The sequence below is a fragment of the Panthera pardus genome, unplaced genomic scaffold (genome assembly GCF_024362965.1).
Source record: "Panthera pardus isolate Hobbes unplaced genomic scaffold, ASM2436296v1 HiC_scaffold_2, whole genome shotgun sequence".
NCBI lineage: Eukaryota > Metazoa > Chordata > Mammalia > Carnivora > Felidae > Panthera > Panthera pardus.
Window position 1 is genome coordinate 120,951,058 of NW_026526765.1, and position 12,018 is coordinate 120,963,075.

Here is a 12,018-nt window from a genome sequence, read left to right on the forward strand (position 1 = left end):
TACAGAGGGGCCAGGGCAGGAGGCTAGAGTGATCCACATAGTAATGGGTTAGACTTGGTTAGCTTAACATAGATACAGGTGATTACATATAGAAATGCATACAGATAGGTATACACACATATATTTCTCTCCTCTGTCAACCGAAAGGGCCCAGTAGCAATGAGCACAGATCTTGGTTTCTAACACCATTCTCCAATTAAAGGAGCCAGGGCTCCCTGGAGAAATGGCTGATTCTAGGGTGGCACAGGAAATACACATGATGATCCTGGTGCCAAATGCAAGGAAGTGCTTAAAAAAACCAAAAGATGGAGCCAGGTCAGAGGGACACAAGTGCCAACTGAAAGAGTTCCAATGGCCAAAAGTGCAACAATCTGAGGCATAAAATAGTACTGGATTATAACTCAAAGAATAAAATAACCGAGTCCACACTGATATCAATGAATAAATAAATACAAAGAGATAAATGTTGCACGCAGAAAAATTCTGAATAATTTATGCAAATACTCTGCCCTCCACAAGGTGGAGCATAACTCTTCAATCCTTAAGTGCATATGGTCCATAGACTGCGACTTCCTTACAAAGAGCACAGCATGAAAGGCAGGGAGTGGGGGAGTAATTTTACAGTAGAGAAATCTCACAAACACCACGTGAGCCAGGTGATCAAGGTCAACGTCAACAATGTTATGTTGGTTGTATGCATTCTTGATATGATATGATGGAAATGGCACTTTACATCTGTGGTCTTCCTCACCAAAACCCACAACCCCAATTTAATCATGAAAAAAGATTTAGACAAATGCAATTGACTACATAAGCAGATGGACGTTAGGTAAACCTATTGTAACTGCTTCAAAATATATGTAAATAAAACCACCGTGCTGTACACCTTAATCTTTTTTTTTTTTTTCAACATTTTTTATTTATTTTTGGGACAGAGAGAGACAGAGCATGAACGGGGGAGGGGCAGAGAGAGAGGGAGACACAGAATCGGAAACAGGCTCCAGGCTCCGAGCCATCAGCCCAGAGCCTGACGCGGGGCTCGAACTCACGGACCGCGAGATCGTGACCTGGCTGAAGTCGGACGCTTAACCGACTGCGCCACCCAGGCGCCCCTGTACACCTTAATCTTATACAGTGATGTATGTCAATTATTTATCAATAAAACTGAAAAAAAAAAAAATAATTTGAGGGACAGTCTACAAACACCTGATTCAAACTCCTCAAAACTGTCAAGGTCATCAAAAACAAGGCAAATTTGAGAAACCATCACAACCAAGAGGATCCTTAGGTAACATGACAACCAAATGTAAAGTGGTAACCTGTATGGTACTGTGGAACATAAAAAGATTAAAAAATGAAAATCTGAATAAAGAATGGATTTTAATTAATAATAATGTTTCCGTATTGGCTCGTTAATGTCATAAACATACTATGCTAATAAATGATGTTAATAGGGAAAACTGGTTCTGGGGTACATGAAAACTGTTATCTTCTCAATGTTTTTGAAAAATCTAAAAATGTTTCAAAAATTAAAGTTTATTTTAAAAAAATGTTTTAAAGACTTATTTTAAAAAGTAAAGGGAAGGGGCATCTGGGTGGTTCAGTCAGTTAAGTGTCTGACTCTTGATCTCAGCTCAGGTCTTCATCTCAGCGTCGTGAGTTCAAGCCCCACGTTGGGCATGGAGCCTACTTTAAAAAAAAAAAAAAGGAAAAGGGACATTTTTTTTAATATTTATTTACTTTTGAGAGAGAGAGCACACACAAGCACGAGAGGGACAGGGAGAGAGAGGGAGACACAATCCCAAGCAGGCTCCAGGCTCTGAGCTGTTTGTGCAGAGCCCAATGCAGGGCTCAAACCCACAAACTGTAAGATCTCGACCTAAGCTAAAGTTGGACGCTTAACCAACCGAGCCACCCAGGCCTGGGGAAAAAATTTGTAAAGCCTGAAGAATGCACACAAACTTGAGGGGCAGTTACACCGGGAAATCAAGCTTTCCTTTACAAGTGTTCTGTCTGGCTCTAGTATACGAAGAGTATCTGTGTACCATTGTATAACAACAAATGTTTAATTTTTTTTCTTCTTTAATGCTTATTTTTGAGAGAAAGAGACAGCATGAGCAGGGGAGGGGCAGAGAGACAGGGAGACACAGAATCTGAAGCAGGCTCCAGGCTCTGACCTGTTAGCACAGAATCCGATGCGGGGCTTGAGATCATCAGCCATGAGATCATGACCTGAGCTGAAGTCAGACACTTAACTGACTGAGCCACCCAGACACCCTAACAAATGTTTAATTTTAAATGACACACTTAAGCACGGAATAATAAATAAAATCAAAGTGTTATTAAACAGAAGCCATTCCCTAAGCTCTTATATTTCTGTTCATAAACCATCCAATTTCCAGAAAAACCTCCAAATCCTATTCAAGCAGCTCATTAACTAGTAACTGATATTACTATAATATATGAATTTAAAAGAAAAACTGTCAACATTGCTAAGGGGGATAAAAAAATACATCCACACACACACAATACATACATATATATATGTATATGTATATATATGTATATATATATTCACACACGTGAAAGAAATTGCTTTAATCAGTAAGAAAATATTTCACCTGAAACATTCTGAAATTGATCAGTATTTAGACCCAGTACTTATAACTTTTAATATAAATTGTGTTATTCAAAAGAAAAAAATGAGTCATCCTAATTTTTACAGCAGGATGTGCTACATGATGTCTAATAACACTCACTTTATTACTATACTTGGTGAAGGCAACAACCCATAACTGCATTTCTATCTAGATAGCTACTAGAAACAGTAGCAACTGGAGTATGTAAAGCTCAACAAATTTAATACGTGATATTTAGCAATTGCCTATAGTGGCAAAAATGATCTGAGAATAAAGATAAGATCATCAGGCTGGTTATCAACATCAATCTCTAATTAAAGTGTTAGAAGCTGCTTTATCTAAACAGGCACCATCGACTACTACAAGTATATGATTCCACTAAACAGTTGTACTTGTTCAAAGACAATGTAAGAATAAATTATTAAGAAACCAAAGCAATTATTTTAAAGCCCTAAGAACAAATAAATCAGAAGATGGCACCTGAACCTCTTCAGGCCTTCTTTTCTTTTTTTTTTTTTTTAATTAGTAAGAATACAAAGTCACTCTCATAGGATTTATTTCATAATACAATGTTATGTCAGGTAACATGATACATGGGTGTCTAGCATAAAGTAATGTGAAGTTATGTTCAGGCAAACCAGCCGGTGGCATCAGTTGAGATGATGCCAGGATTTCCTCAATTGGGCCTTAGTCCCTACCCAAACCAGGGAGTTCTGCCTTGTTTAAATCTGGTTAAATCTGGTTAAACCTGCCTTGGTTAAATCTCCCCTAAGAAGTGGTCACCAGTAGGACCAGACAAGAAAATAACAAGGGATCAGCAAGAATCATCGCTGCTACACAAAAAACACTCACTGCTTACCAAGAGGGAGTCAAATACCAATCATAGTTGTAATCTACAGCTCCTGACACTCACAAATCCTGTTTCCATATTCATAATAAATTGCAAAAGTGCCCTCATGATATATTTCTCATGGGATACTATCTGCTTACATCTTTTAGAGTTACAAAAAAAAATTTATGGATGTAATGACATCCATTCTAGGATTTGCTTCAAAATAATGGTGGGGAGTATAAATGAAACAATATTACCCATTTGCTGATCAATGCTGAAGCTGAGTGATGAGTACAACAGATTTATTACACCATATTTTAGTATGTTTGGAATTTTCATGGTAAAAAGTTGAAAATGTAAATATTATTAAGAAATGACTCTACTACAACTCAACAAAAAGCAAACAACCCAATTCAAAAATGGAATATACATTTCTCCAAAGGCATACAAATGGCCAATAAGCACAAAATCCTCAATATCACTAATCATTAGGGAAATGTAAATCAAAAAATAAAACTTCATGCCCATTAAGATAGCTTTATCAAAAAAATAAAATAACAAGTATTGGGGAAGATGTTAAAAATTGGAACACTGCCACACCGCCCCAAAAAATAATTGGAACTCTCACACACTGCTGGTGGGAATGTAAAATGGTGTAGGTACTATGGAAACAACTCTACCCATCTTCTCAAAAGTTTTGGAAAAGTTTTCTTTGATCATTGGCCATATAGGCCACCAAGACAGCAAAATAACCTTAAAATCTGGACATAACATCCTAAGAGGCATTCCAAGATATAATTGTGACTTCTGAAAATAAAAAAATAAAACCACAGGGGCACTTTTCACCCTTCCTCCAGGATCGTGACTTCATCTAACACGTTAGCATAAATATGGTTTGGCTTGGAAGAGATGAAATTCTTTCCGTGATCTTTCAAAACCTTCCTCCGCAATCCTGAAAGAATTTATCCAAAAAGGTATCATTCCCAAAGCTGCTCTACAGTGTCATCAGACGATACAAACTTATTAGTGATGCTTATAAGCGGTCAACTTCTGCAGCAGGCAACGAGTGAAGTCGAAAGCTAAACATTCCACAGTCTATTTTTAGGCCTATATGGCAGTGTCATTGTTGCACCCTGAGATTAGATTCAAATTCAAAGATCTCAAAACATTTAGGAAAGTATCTGGCAAAATTCATGATACAGGCAAAGATCCATTCTAGTGAGGCCAAGAGGTCTTAGAATGGATGAACAGGAATAAAAGTCTGCAGAGAGCAATACATAACAAGTTTCTCAGGCTTACCTAGACCCTCTGAAACAGTGCTTCTGAATGTTTGGATATACAATCTGTTCCAAAATGCAAAAAGGGAAAAAAAAAAAAAAAAAGTCACAGGGAAACTATGAGCTCAGACTTTCTGTGCATCATGATGCTAAGTTCAAGTTATGCACATGGTGTCCTACTGATAAAAAGACCATAAAGGCAAAACTGTGTTTGTATTTAGTAATGAATTTTACAGTCTTCCACTGCATTTACTTTACTAGAGGACCAGCTCAATTTGATTAACCAGATCAAGCAGAAGTCAGAATGGCCTTTTGTGACAACCAGAGTATCATGCTCCTATCAAGTTGCCTGGACAATTCACCAACATTCTATAATGCAAAAGCCTTTTAAATATGTGTATTCTCTGACGAAGTATTTCCACCTCTAAAAACTTATACTAAGGAAAAAATTAAAACACAAATAAAATTTATACTAAGGAAAACAGATGATGTATATAAAAGAAACTTCAGTGAATGAAAAAAATTATGAACATACTTAGTGACCAACAGGCAACTGACTTGAACTATAGCACAGCCATAATTACATGCTTTGCAGGCATTAAAATACTAACCCACCTTATATTACCTGTATTGTGTGCCTCTGTACATAAATTCGAACATAGACACATATATGCAACTCTGTGAATGCACTTGTGTCTCAGAACAAGATACACAGGGGCACAGTCGGTATGTAAACATACACATGTGCACCTATGCACAAAATGTGTGTAAGTATAATCAGGGGCCCATAGAACAGTACATGTGTGCAAAGATGTACCTCTATATATACACATATGGGTACATGAGAAAATACATAGGCACATATATATCTGCTAATGCACATGCCTATATTTGGAACGTGAGCCTGTGTTTTAAGCAGGTGAGTGTGTATTTATCCTTGTAATCACTACTTAGAAGCCGTGACCTTGAGCAAGTTAAGTAGCCTCTTGGAGTCTTGACTTTGTCATCTATACAATCATACCAAACACTGCCTCATGGGGGTTTTATGAGGATTAGTGAAATAATGGATGTAAAGCACTTAGTCCTGTGATTGCCACAAAGTAAATGCTCAATCAATATTAGCTTTCCATATCTGTACAAATGTATACTGATTTATATTTGTGTATATTTACATACCTATAAGTCCACAAAGATACACATCAAAATACTAACTCTGGTTACCCATGGGGTATAGGTTTCATTGTGGGGTTTTTTAGACGAGGTTGACTTTCGTATTTTGCAATTTTTCTAAGAAGATTATTTCTTTGTCCATGCTGTTTTTGGAAGTTATTTCTCCAAAATAATGATTTTTAAAAAATAAAATAAGGACAGCCTGTCCCTGGCATACTTCAATTCTGCCTATTTAAAGCTATTAAGTACTACACCAAGAAATATATACATAGTTTTAATACTCCAGCAGCAAAATTTTTGTATTCCAGCAATATGTCAGCATTACCTAATGGCTCAAGAAGATGGCAGTACAAAGAAAAGCCACAGCTTTTTGCTTGTTTGCCTTACCCAAGGCAGGATGAAAAGAATTAGAACACACTGTGGGGTACATGAGCTTTTTGAACACTGTGGTGACAGTTAAGTGACAACTGTCACTTGTATTTGATTAAACAGGGAGGAACCCAGAGCCATGCCCAAGGTCATACAAAAAAGCATGTACCAGACCCCAGACAGTGAGAGATGGAAGGACTAGACTGCACTGCCAGTTTGGGCGTGTTTATGAAACCAAGAAGCTAAATTCTTAACCAGTCATTTCAGGAGTCCGGCTGGAGGAGGGAGGAAATTACAACACAGGGCTGATGACAGCAAAACAAACTGGTAACTGGCCGCATTGGGTTAATCTAGATGTTTTAATCATACCGGTTCTCCTTATTTCTAAAATACAAAACTGTAGATCATCAATGATAGGACATTTAATTTCATAAAAGCACGACTGACATCTGTATGCAAATTATACCAAAAACATCTGAAAGGACAAGATGCAAGCAGTTATCTGAGGTTCCAATCAACACCAGTTACTACCCGGCTTAATTTCCACAAATACGAAGTATTAGGTTAAATACCACTAAAAACCCTGCAGACTGTGAATTTCCGAGGGGAACCCAGCTACATACACAGGCGAGTAAAACAAGCAGCTCTTTTCCCCAGGGCCTCAATTTATAAATTATGACCCAGATAATACTCCAATCATCCCCTATACATTTCCTCCCCAGCCATGCTATTAAATCTCTTTAAACGTCATTTCCAAGCTTTTAAAACACACACCCAGGCACACGCCCTGCAGCATTCAACGAAGCTCGACATTTTGGGGCTGGCCCCAGCTAAAAAAAACATCGCCTTTTTCCAAATCTACTGCAAACTGTGGACTTGCCTCTCGTCTCATTTTTGACTTTTGTCTGAAAACAGAGACGAGGAGGATGGGTTTCCACAAACAGACTAGGCTCTGAAACCCTGAGCAATCGCATCTCGCTGCGGGGAGCTATCGGCCGCAGTAGCAGCGATTTTAATCTTTTCTCTCCACCTAGTTTCCTTTTCCATCTCAGGCGTGTTTTTTTTTTTTTTTTTTTTCCTTTTCTTTTCTTTCCAATGACATCAAACCAAAGGTGGAAAAAGGAACACTGACTGCCCCCGGGCCGATGCCTCCCGAGGGTCTCGGGCTCCGACCCTCGGGGTCCTCGGGGACCCGCCCGCTGCGGGAACTGCGGAAAACGCTGCGGGGCAGAGGTTTTCCACAGCCCGAGTGCCGCCCCAGGTCGCCCAGGGATGGGCCAGAGCCTCGAATCCGAGCCCAGGGCGCGCCCGGCCCGCCCAGGCCCGGCGCGGCCTGTCAAGCCGCGGCGTCGCGTCGGCCACAGGCTGGGCCGGAGAGGCCTGAAGCGGCCGGCGGGCAGGGCCCTGGGTCCGGGGTCCGGGGAGGGATTCGGCGCCGCTCACCTGCTGGTACCGGCTGCCGCAGGCCGGCTCCACCGCCGCCAGCGCCGCCAACGCCAACGCCATGGCGCAGCTGGCCGCAGAGAAGAAAGGTGAGCAAGCGAGCTCAAGGGACGCGGGCACAGCGGCCTGGGAGCGTGGAGGCCGAGAGGGTCGCGCCTCGGGTGGGTCTCGATGGCCGCCGCCGCTTCCAGGCAAGCCGCTCTCCTCGGGTTGTGAGCGCCGTCGCGGAGGCTCCGACGCGGCCCCTGGGGAGGAGGCGGGGACGACGACGACGCGGCGGCGCCGCCGCCCCGCCCCCGACTCGCGCCGCGCCGCTCTGCCCGGCCCGGCCTCGCCCCGCGCCGCCGCCTTGGTCCCGCCGAGCAGCCGCTCGGGGTGGGGGCCGCCCCTCCTCCCGCGCCCGGGGGGCTGAAGCGTCCGAGGCGTAGCCGCTGAAAAGGAATTATTCACCGAGGAGCACCTCGTGTGAGCTTTGAGATTCGCCTGTGTGTTCTCATCTAACCCTCATCTCACACCCCGACATGGGGGCCACAGCCCCGTTTAAGAAGTCATTGGCGCTCAAGGAGGTTGAGAGTCTGGCACAGCAGCGGTCTGATCCCTGATGCCTGCTGTGCAATCTCCGTTCTTTTCCAACTCCCTTCTTGTCTGCCATTTTCGTAGATCAGGGGTCTGTCAACCGCGGGGCAGAGGCCAAATCCGGTCCAGTGTCGGTAGAAAGTATAAGAAATTCAAATTTCATTGTCCATCAGTTAAGTTTTATTGGAACACAGCCACTCCCATTTGTTGAGTGCCTTCCAAACCCTAAATTACGTGCCATCTAGCCCGTTACAGAAAAGTTTTCTGACCCAACATCCTCCAGAACGCTTTAGATTTCAAACAAAGCCTAGTTAGGGTAGATGATAATAATAGCATACTCATTTTTATTCAGTCCTTTAGTATTTTGACAGCCTCATCTGTGGACATAGACCTGCTATTTTTCTGAACCAGAGCGCTCTGAGGAGGTGACACGAATGGCCAAACTCTAAAGATTCAGCCATGCAGAGAGCTTTCCAGGTAACAGGTATATTTGCAAAGGCAGTGAGGGGAACGAGAGCTTGCCTAGTGGAAGAACTGAAAGGAAGCAGGCAGAACTGCCATATAGGAGATACAATTATCAGTGTTTTCCAGGTGAGGAAATTATGCTTGAAGAGCTTAAAAATCTTAACCAAGAACACAGAGCCAGTGAGAGGTAAAGCCGGAATGTAAAACCAGCGTTCTTAACCATTATCATGCAACTAAATTATAAACTCTGTGAAGATGAAAGTATGTATCTTTTAAATATTTTTCTATCTCCTATAGCACCTACCACAGTATAGCTATATACCAGGCATTTGAGGTCTGCTGTTTCTGTCACACCCAGCCATCTGGAATTGCTTCTACCCATGAGTCCAACACAGAAAAAACCGCATCTTTGAAGCTTGTTGCAATTCCCATTTCTTCTTGATTGCCTTCCCAAGTCAGTAGTCTAGGGTTGGCATTAAGATGATCATTGTTTTAGCTTCTGATTTTCAAGTTTAGTTAACTACATATTTTTTTTAATTTTTTTTAACGTTTATTTATTTTTGAGACAGAGAGAGACAGAGCATGAACGGGGGAGGGGCAGAGAGAGAGGGAGACACAGAATCGGAAGCAGGCTCCAGGCTCTGAGCCATCAGCCCAGAGCCCGACGCGGGGCTCGAACTCACTGACCGCGAGATCGTGACCTGAGCCGAAGTCAGACGCTTAACCGACTGAGCCACCCAGGCGCCCCATTAACTACATATTTTTAACCAGAGCTGCATTTGAACGTACCCTGAGGGTTCTGCATATACAAGCCGATTGTAATCAATAAAAATTCTAGATTTTTATCTTCCTCACTTTGAGTTCTCTACCAGTTTCCAAACTCCTACACATCTGTCCCAATACCCAAGTGTTAGGCTCACATATTTACACCCTGGGGGGAGCAAACAAATCCAGCAACCTGCCAATCTGAGAGTCTCAAAGTGGCACGCTTCTTATTCTGTCCCTTGTTTTTAATCCAGAAAAACAACCTTTAAATGTAATAAGGTACCATCAATCATTCCACACATAATGCCCTATCTTGTGGTCTTATATAAGGAAAAAAATGTCTAATTTCAAATGAATTGAAATCTCACCAAGAGAAAGTAGAAATCCAGATTTCTTTGCCCAGATTATCTCAATGTACGTGTAAGAGGGAATAAAAAAGATGTCTGTGCTGCCGCATATGGCGTTTGGAGCAACAGCTGCCATCTTTACGCAGGTGTACAGCGCTGTGACGTTTGTGGAAAAAGATGTTGCTACCCTTCCAGTCTACCTCTTTCCTAAATTACTTTCTCCCTCAATAGCTGTACACTCCCTGCATATGAACATAATATAAATACTGGGCTTTCTCACTGGAATATTTTCTTTTGAAAGAAAAAAAAGTTCATCTGCAGCCTCCAATCTCCCTTTCCGACTCCTTTTCTGATATCCTGAACCGAAGTGTTTTGTGTTAACAGTAAAGACTTGGTCTTTTTTTTTGCCTCCGAGTTCCCCCAAGAGCTTTTGAGAAGTAAACGGAGATGATTTGTGTTGATTCAATGGAGGGGTAAATTGGGAAATTGAGAAACTGAGTCACCACCGTATAAGGTCTCCAGTTGGCAAGCAAACTGTACAGTGAAGGGGAAAACTCTGAGTTTCTGACTCACAGATCCATGCGTGCTGCAAGCCAAGCAGACAGAGAAGATAATCCAAGGCTATAAAAATTGCACTCTTTGGCTTCATCTCGAGATGTTGTCAAAGAGAGTTTCCACAGAGAAAGTTATTAATTTCAGATTGCTGCACTTAGAGACTTATTTCCCCACAGAAGAGCAGTAATACTTTCCATGTGCAATACTTTTTATGTGAATTGCTGACTCTGAGTCATCCATCCTGAGAGAAGAGAAATATTATGGACGAGTAAAAGCGTCTGTTTCCCTCCCGCTCCCCAATTGAGATAAGAATCTCTTCCAGAATAGATGTGGTCTTCTGTCTCTCACATCCACCTGAGGCCTGTCCTAGGCAGTACTGAGCTCAGTAAGTAACCAAGAAGGGTTTGTTAAATTTTAAACAAAGCCTCCTTGGTCTAATATCTCATTTCAGGCCTTGAATGTCTCCAGCTAATCTTTACAGGGCTCCAACCGAACCATGCATTTCCATTTCCACTTACTTACTACTTCTTTCAATTCTCATTACATTACTGAGTTTCATTAAAGACAAAGGTAGTACCTTCATATTATAAATAAAGACATTATCTACTGATAATTACCATTGTTTGTGGAGCACCTCCTGGGTCTTGGGCCCTTCCCTACATCATCTCCTTAATCCTCATAACAGCCCAATGCAGGTAGAGAGATTCAGGAGACGTACATCACTTGCTCAGCTAGCAATGGTGGAACCACAATGCAAACTTAGATCTGTCCGATAACAAAACTTGAACACTTCTCCATATGTAGAGGAGAATATAAGACATAGAGGGACCAGCCTCATCCTTGGAGTCTTCACAATGAAATAGAGAAGACGGTAAACACATATTCAAGACCTGTTTTTAAAATCTAACATTTGCAAGTTAATTACAGCTGTCTTGGGCTATATTAACTAAAGATGGTAAAAAGAATTATGGGATCAGTTGTGATAATCCGGTAAGGATGGAAGAGAGAGGGTTTTGAATGAGGAAAAGGCTTTCCCATGATGGGGGGAAAGGCACACCAGGTCATGAGTATGCTTGTACAAAAACTTAGAAGAGGGGTCAGCAAACTTTTATGTAAAGAGATACAGAGTACTGTAAATATTTGGGGCTTTGTGAGCCACAAGCTTCCTGTCATAACTATTCTACTTTGCCACTGTGTTGTGAACACAGCCCTAGACAACACCAAGCAAACTGGCATGGCTGTGTTCTAATAACATTTTATTTATGGACACTGAAATTTGAATTTCTTATTTTCACGTGTCATGAAATATTATGCTTCTTTTGATTTTTTTCAACTATGTAAAAAATGTAAAAAATTATTTTTAACTCTCAGATCATACAAAAACAGGTAGTAGGCTGGATTTGGCCCCCAGGCAGTAGTCTGCCAAACCCTAGCTTCCTAGCAGGACAAAAAAAGTTTATCCACTAAGAGCTGGAGTGGGAAATTTAAACCACAGAGTAAGGCAGAAGGCCTAATGGAGAGGCAAAGGAGAGAGAAGAGGATGGGAATTTATAAAAGCTCTTAAAATATAAATGGCTTCT

The 12,018-nt window shown here is 41.4% G+C and overlaps 1 protein-coding gene across 1 annotated transcript in view; it reads right to left on the bottom strand.

Annotated features, from left to right (window-relative positions):
- Positions 1-8,012, bottom strand: part of NDFIP1 (Nedd4 family interacting protein 1) — a 56,531-nt gene extending 48,519 nt beyond the window's left edge. Inside the window, exon 1 of the mRNA XM_019424549.2 lies at positions 7,731-8,012. Within this exon, the coding sequence (XP_019280094.1) occupies positions 7,731-7,793 (63 nt within the window). The 5' untranslated portion in view covers positions 7,794-8,012. The remainder of the gene's footprint in view (positions 1-7,730) is intronic.
- Positions 8,013-12,018: the final 4,006 nt, after the last annotated feature.